This window comes from Juglans microcarpa x Juglans regia, chromosome 5S, assembly GCF_004785595.1.
Source record: "Juglans microcarpa x Juglans regia isolate MS1-56 chromosome 5S, Jm3101_v1.0, whole genome shotgun sequence".
In the NCBI taxonomy this organism is placed as follows: Eukaryota; Viridiplantae; Streptophyta; class Magnoliopsida; order Fagales; family Juglandaceae; genus Juglans; species Juglans microcarpa x Juglans regia.
This window is the reverse complement of record NC_054603.1, coordinates 27450309-27458232: the sequence shown is the minus strand read 5'-3', so window position 1 is coordinate 27458232 and position 7924 is coordinate 27450309. Positions and strand designations below refer to the sequence as shown.

General features: G+C 35.6%; 1 protein-coding gene across 1 annotated transcript; it reads right to left on the bottom strand.

The window, feature by feature from the left end:
• On the bottom strand, positions 1-841 carry LOC121267263 (kinesin-like protein KIN-14L). Its single transcript, XM_041171112.1, has 3 exons — positions 695-841; positions 304-441; positions 1-216 (listed from the first exon to the last, which is right to left on the bottom strand). The coding sequence occupies exons 1-3, from the start codon at positions 839-841 to the stop codon at positions 1-3; spliced, it is 501 nt and encodes a 166-aa protein (XP_041027046.1).
• Positions 842-7924: the final 7083 nt, after the last annotated feature.

Sequence of the window (7924 nt, the reverse complement as noted above, 5' to 3'; positions counted from 1 at the left end):
TCAAACAGGTGTCTGTTTCTCACATGCTGCAGACATATCTAATCGCTTGGAGGAGTCCGATGAAATTGCTGTTGAGGCATGACCAAAGTTGCCCAAAGGATATTTTGCACTTCTGTAAGACCCATTCTCACTGCCCATCTGTTTCCATTCATGATATGCTTTAAGCGCCAATATGCAATCAACAACCTTGGACACGGATCTGGCCTCCAATGCATCCTTAAAGCAAAAAGCATATACCAACAATGACAAATTTAGATCCATATATATCTACCCTCATAAGATACAACGTTGTAGATGTCTTACCCTTTCAAGATCAGATGCTTCAGAAGCTCTTCCACAGCCACCAAAAAGTTTCGCACATTCGAATTCAAAGTACTGATAGGCAGGCAATGGCTGAGATTCCCAGGTGACTGATTGTAAATGTGATTGATTCTCCACGACCTTAGATGATTTTAACAATCAAAGTGAACTTCCAAGCAACAGAACCCCATACCTAATTTGGATGGTGGACACAAAAGAAGAAGGCATTCTCCCATCTGAGCCTAGCTTAGTAAAAGGCTGGGGGATGTCTACTTGTTAAAAACAAAATCAATATCTAGCAGAACAGTCAGTGGTTCATTTTCTTTCTCTTTCCTAGGGCCGCAATCAAGCAGTTGATAAATTGTTACTATAGCCCACTGTAGGAATGCAATACCTTGGGCACTGATCCTGGGTTAATCTTGTTGATGGCATTGCATAGGACTAGACCATTTCTCAAGAGAGAAATGAATGCCCTCTCCGAAGGCTGGTTGATAAGCCGAGCGGGCCAACCAAGCTCTGCAGCCAACTGATAGCTTGACATCGCCTCCAAGCTGGAAACATTAGTGCAAAAACATGGGCTCTCGATAGGGATTATTGAAACAAGGATAAAAGCCTCATTTGAATTCCAAGAAATTTAGGAAAAGAAAAATAATCTGAGATTGGGACCCAGAAACCCATCAAAACCCACGCAGTGTTCACTCCTCTTTCTTCTGCAAGAAAGTACATCTTCCAAGAGAAATAGTCGTACCCACGAATCAAATTTCACATTGAATAACAAGGACAAATACGCACACACAAATACATACATACAAAGGTACAGAGAGACAGAGAGAGTAGCAACATGTTCTTTCTTATTTTGCTTTCTCGGAGTTGAAATGGAACAGAGAGAGTGATTCTAGCCTGAGGGCAACAAAATCGTAACGTTACTCTTTATTTTTTGAATTCAAATGGGTTGGGACGCTTGTGCTTTTGCTGTATTGTGAGGCAGTTAATAACTTAATGGAGACAATCTCAACCGTCCATTCTAACGACTATGTAATTTTTAAAAACCTTAAAAGTGTTTTTTAACCTTTCTAAAGCTTTTTTAAAGAAAAAAATGGCATGTTTGGTAATTTTTTAAAAATTACTTTAAGCACCTAACAAAAATTGAAAGTCCACTTTTTTAAAACAATTAAAACTTTCTATTGAAATTTTTATTTTTAATTAAGTTAGTTTTTAATTCATGTATAACTTTTTTAATTAAGTTATACATGAATTAAAAACTCTATTATGAAAAGTTATATTTCCTACCACAATTCCAAACAGATATCTATACAGGTAAAGTTTTGTGGCTCTCTTAATCTTGGGAGTTAGAATTGAGTCAAAAACTTTTAAGAGATTCTTATTTATAATATCCTCTTCAACATGATGATTAGCTTCCATTTTTGTGTGTATAACCTCTAACATTTCAAAGTTGGCCCTTTTTAATCGAAATTTAGATTTGGTAATTGTGATATAGAGGCAATTTGAATTATATGCCGACTGTAATGCATGCAACAAGAGATTTGTGTACTAATACTACTTCTGCTAAAGTAAAGCTGAGAGCGGTGACTGCAATATGATATAGCAAGGAGAGGGAGATGGTGTTCCAAAAACTTGTGGTTGAAGGTCATACAATTATTTTTTATATCAACAAATCGCATAATATCCCTAAGTTGTATCTCTATTGCGTAATTACATAATCATAATGGATTTCGTAAAACTATGGAGCTACCAAAATGGCGTTTCGAATAGTAGACAGTATTGTTTCCTGCGATCAAATCCGATGTATACATAAGTCAAAGGCTTGGAGAGTAATGTGTCTAGTGGAAGCATATATGGCCATAAAATACATGAAGCAAGAACATTACTTTTGGAGGTAGAGTGGAATATAACCCATGAGATCAAGAGGGTGGCAATTGGCAAATGAAGTTGCTCTGGCCCGTTTGGATGGTGAGGTGAGATGAGATGAGATAGTTTTATATGAAAGTTGAATAAAATATTGTTAAACTATTATTTTTTAATATTATTATTATTTTGAAATTTGAAAAAGTTGAATTGTTTATTATATTTTGTATGAAAATTTGGAAAAGCTGTAATGATGAGATAAGATGAAACCATTTCTATACCAAACAGGGTACTCTTAGGTACATAGAAATAGAAACAATCCTACCATGAACGTATTTTATCTACTTCATACTTGAGTTTCATGAATTGAATGTTATTTTCAAGAAAAATAAAATGTTGATATATAATTTATTTAAATTATTTCTGTTTGATAATACCTACTTTATGTGAAAAAATTCCAAACTTTTTTAATATTTGAAAAAAAAAATACAAGCTGTCTTTAATTTCACAATTAATAAGGATCCAACTCCGACTGTCTTGAGAATATAATACCAATTTTAGTAAAAGTAATATTAGGCACAATAGTATTGAACAGTGTATATATATATATATATATATCTGATGATTTATTCATGTTTTCTTTTTCAGGAATTAAAAACCGTTCAAAAACAGCAAGTTTTCCTAATTTGTCACAACCAAAAAAATGCTTCTCATTGTTGACTACCGATAATTAACTTGAGTTACATGCAAATTGTTGCCAAAAATATGCTAAGGTTGCGTTTTGGAAAGAACAGATTTTCTTTTTATGTATTCAAGAATAGTATTCAAAAGGAAGGAATCTTCTATCTAGAGTGCAAGCCAAGTTTGGATTTCATGCAAGCTGTACTTACGTACCAAGGCATTTGTGCCAATGGACTATAGAAAGAATAAGCATCTCTAAAACCAATAAGAAAATGATGTTTACAGTTTTAAGGTATCACTCCTTTTTTTAATAATGAATCTTATTTAAAAAATAAAAAATACGTGAAACTAGCATACTTTAAGACTATATCTAGTATTCCTACTTAAGACTGTAAATATAAGAACGGCGGCAAGAACTCTAAGAATGAAAATAATAATGGGTAGAGGGAAAATTGAGATCAAGAAGAAAGAGAATGTGAACAGCCGACAGGTTACGTTTTCGAAACGTCGAACTGGGTTGCTCAAGAAAGCCAAGGAACTCTAGGCTCTTTGTGACGCAGAGGTTGCAGTCATGATTTTCTCTAGTACAGGAAAGCTCTAAGAATTTTCCAGCAATAGGTACGTCCTTTTTTTACCAATATTTATTTGCACTTGCTTGGATTTTCCTTTTCTTTTTATCAATGATTCAAGAGAATTGTAAAATGTTAACAACTCTGAGTCCATGAACTTATATTGTAGTGAAATTATATTGCTGACTATTGTTGTTGCTCTTTGGAGTCCCACATTGGTGGGACATGAGGAAGAGGCAAGGCTCATGGCCTATAAAAAGGAGGCTTAGTCTTTTGGTTAAACACACCTAATCATAAGCTTAATAGTAACTTGTGACTATAGTAAAATAAAAATGCTATAGACAACCGCCCTGGGAACCTTTGGAGAACCGTTGCCCACGTGGAGATGAAACGTCCCGTTTCATTTGATGACTCAAAACGCATGCACCGGCCTTGCTATTTCGTGCTGCTACTCAGCCATGGAGATCTCGAAAAAGCTTCTTGAGTACAAAATTATTCTTCCCCAGAAAGAATTTACAGTTCAAAAAAAGAAAAAAAGAAAAAGAAGGGGGGTTGGGAGGAGTTTTGAAATTACACATGGGTTTTGTTGTTTCATGCTGCTACTCAGACTTGAAGCTCTCCACCAGATGTTCAGGTTGCCCAGCGACATAATCAAGGAGTCCCTCTCTGGCCTTGTCGTCGTTGTGGACGTCAATGCCCTTTACAGAAGTCTGGCCGAAGAAGATCACGGCAAAGAGGAAGTGTGGGGTGGAGAGAAAGAGGGGCCAGAAGTAAGCCAAGATGGTGATGAAACTAGGTGCTACGAGGACGATGGAGACGATGGTGTGAAAGAGGGTGAGAGCAAAGATGATGGGGAACTTCTTTTTTTTGTAATAATGAAATCATAATCTTATATTATAGAATGATTAAAATGGTGGTCAGCTATAATATCCAATTAAATTTTAATTAAAAGGAAACATTGAACTATAAGAATGGGTAAATTGACTCCTTTCAAGCTTGCCAGGTGTTCTTACTCATTTCATTTACTTAACTGCTCTTGTTGTCTTTCTCACTAGCTACATCAGTACCAGCTTCTGAGGTTTTCGAAGGAGGTGGTTCAGAACAAGCCCTCAGGATAGCCTCATTCTACCAAACGTAGAGGAGGCGCTTCTTAGCGTTGGCTCTGCGAGTGGTAGTGAGCTTCATTCGCTTCCAGATTAGACCTCCTGAATCGTGCTTCTTCACTATTTCCATCACTCTTGTCCCCCAGAACACACCCCCATCTTTCTCTGTCTCCGGTCTGGCTGAGGAATAAAACTGGCACTGTTTCTATTCATACGATGATGGGGAACTTGTACTCGAGAAGCTTTTTCGGGATCTCCATGGCTTATTGGGTTTGGCAGAGAGAGCAAGAGAAAGAGAAGAGAGAGAAAGAGAAGGAGAGGTGTGTTGGTGTTGGAGAAGACGAAGGGAAGGGAGAGAGGATGGCTTCATGGAGAAGCCTGCGCGTCAAATGAAATTGGACATTTCATCTCCACGTGGGCAACGGTTCCCCAAAGGTTCCTCGAGGCGGTTGTCTATAGCGCAGCTCCTAGTAAAATTTTGCTGTTGGCCTTTTTTGTAAAAGAGGAAGAGGTGAAGGTTAAAGTTTTGCTAGTGAGAAAGCTTTGTGGGTGTCCTTCGGGTGAGGAGAAAAATTGTGTGATTGTAATAATTTTTCACATAGTGGATTTTCTTCTTTGGGTCTAGTGGTTTTTTTCCTGTTTTGGGAGTTTTTCACGTAAATTCTTGTGTGGTTATTATTTCTCTATTTTTCTTGATATTCCTCCAAAGGGTGGATCCTGTGAGTGAATTTGAAAGGTTCAAATTTCCAACAAATGGTATCAGATCTGGGATCCTTTTTGGTGGGGTGGAGCATTGGTGTGGTAGTGTGGATACGTACAGTCTAAGGAGGTTCTATTTAGGAGATTGGAACTTAAGCAGGACCATTGTGACCCCTCCAATCTTTCCCATGAACGTTGAAGTTATTACTTGGGAGAATATAGATTATTTTATGATGTCCCCGAACCGATCCCGCATTGTTGGTCAATTGTTATTTGATGCTTGAGGTGTAGCCCGTGCCTCGATAGGAAGAGGCCTCCTCCTTCTTTCTCAAGGGAGGAATAGAAAAGGCCTCGCTCCTAACTCCCTAGCACTTGCGGATTGGAAGAGGTTCAAAGCCAAAACCTTTTAGGTGGAGATCTTGCCTTCCCTTGTGTTGTGTAATTGTAATCATAATCGCAAGTGCACGAACCCTATCGAAATATAGTTTAGCAAGAATGAGGTCGAACCCATAAGAGCTTGTAAAAATGTAGGAAACCAATCAAATATAAATATAAAATAATATAATATATTAAGAACTAAACAACCAATTAATCAAAGTAAGAAATAATTAATTTAATAAATTAATCACAATAAAAAGAAATAAGATAAATTCTAAAGATGCAAATTAATCTAAAAAATGAATAAAATATTAATGGAGAATGAACTAAGGTCTTAGAATCTACCTCATTAATTCATAGTAATATATTTATGATAGTTTATTCTATCCGAACATCTACGTGATAATCATGGAAAATATCATCATTGAAATCTCTATCTTTTTTTTTTTTTTTTGAAAACATACTTAAAGCATGTTCTTCTTTGCTAAAAATATAAAATCAAATCTTCACTTGTTGTGAAGCCAACAAACTCCACTTGAGGTACTTGCCTCTCGTTCATGATAGATAAAAATGCAATACACTTAGCATACATCTAACAGTATGCAATATTCACAGCAGATAATTTTCATCTTTGAGCAATATTATATACCAGATATAACATATTCTGATATAATATAAGCATATTTTATAATAAAATGATAGCAGACGTCTAAAAGTTACCATACTTGTCCTAAAAGTCTATAACGACATGAGAATTGGAGACAGCGCTCCTTAAGTACAATAATAAAAGCATAACTACTAAGTTGGCTCGTTGAACCGCTCGCACAACTCGGCTAAGATAACCATGATCCTATCTAAAAACTAGAGGACTGAAGTGATAAGCTCCTCATGTTCGTGTCGGGGCCTAATCCTCCTCATCCAGGTGATCCTTTACTGGTTCTCCACGTTTGACATATGATCTACCATTTCGAGGTGATGGTATTTGAGATTACTAAATGAGATTTGATTATAAATATTAGCAAGTAAACAACCAATTTAAACTAGTAATATACAGATGCATGCATGACAATAAAATGAAATGAATGCTGACATGAACATGAATGAGAGTGACATGACTTGGCAAATAACATAACATGTACATAACTTGAAAATCAATAGGGACTAAATTGACATGATATGTAGTTGACATGAACTAATGTGAACAGAAACTGACATGAACTGAAATTGAATGTGAACTAAACATGAATTGAATATGAACTTGAGATCTTGTTCAATAATAATTTAGTTAATTAAACATGACATGTGAATGTTACACAGGTCCTCTTGAACCGTGTACCCCTATCGGTACTGCATCACATCACAAGTATCTGCACCAACTATGAGTACGTTAATATACACATCACATCATAGGTATCTGCACCTATTGTGAGTACGTAATGTACACATCACATAATTTACTAACCTATAACAAGTACCCCTCCACTTGTGAGAAATGACAATTTTGCCCCTAAATTAAGGGTTTTGCATACTAACTCCAAATTCTACCAAAATTTACATTAGTCTTATTTTATTAGTAGCCATGATTGGGGCCTCATGTAAATTAGTAGCCATGATTGGGGCCTCATGTAAATTAGCAACCATAGAAACTTTGCCTTGGTTGAAAAATGCAAAGGCTAAAAGTATTGATTTTTGTTGCAATTCTTCCAAACTTAAACTTTCATGCTCAAACCGGTTTATGCAACAATTGAAAATCATATCCTATGTTGTAAGATCATGCTAAGATGACAAGATATACCTTCCACAAAATCATAAACTCCTCATGCCACCAAATCTTGGACAAATAAAACAACTCTGATGCAATTGATCTAACACTTTTCCAATAAACTCCGAGGACTCCAAAAGTCAATAACCTCACTCTTAACATATTTATAAATCTGACTTAGGTGATAACCATGCTTGAACATCAACCAAAAACAAAAAAGTTAACATTAAACCACTCGGCATGCTCATAAGGTCCAAACCGAGTATCATGTGTTCTTGACTTATAACAAACACGTTAAATTTGAAATATCCATCATGTAAACCTTAAAGGAAAAAATTATATACTTCATAATTAAATTCTAAACATGATCGGAGTATTAAATCCAAAAATCATATGGCAAAAGTTTCATAAAAACCTCAAGCAACCTGAAAGCTTCAATATTGAGTCATAACTGAACATTTTCATGCAAATTATGCTTCCAATAATTATTCAAACCAAATCTCTAAAAAAAAAAAAACTCTTAAACATCTAATGAAAGTCATAAGAACATAATATAATAATTTCAT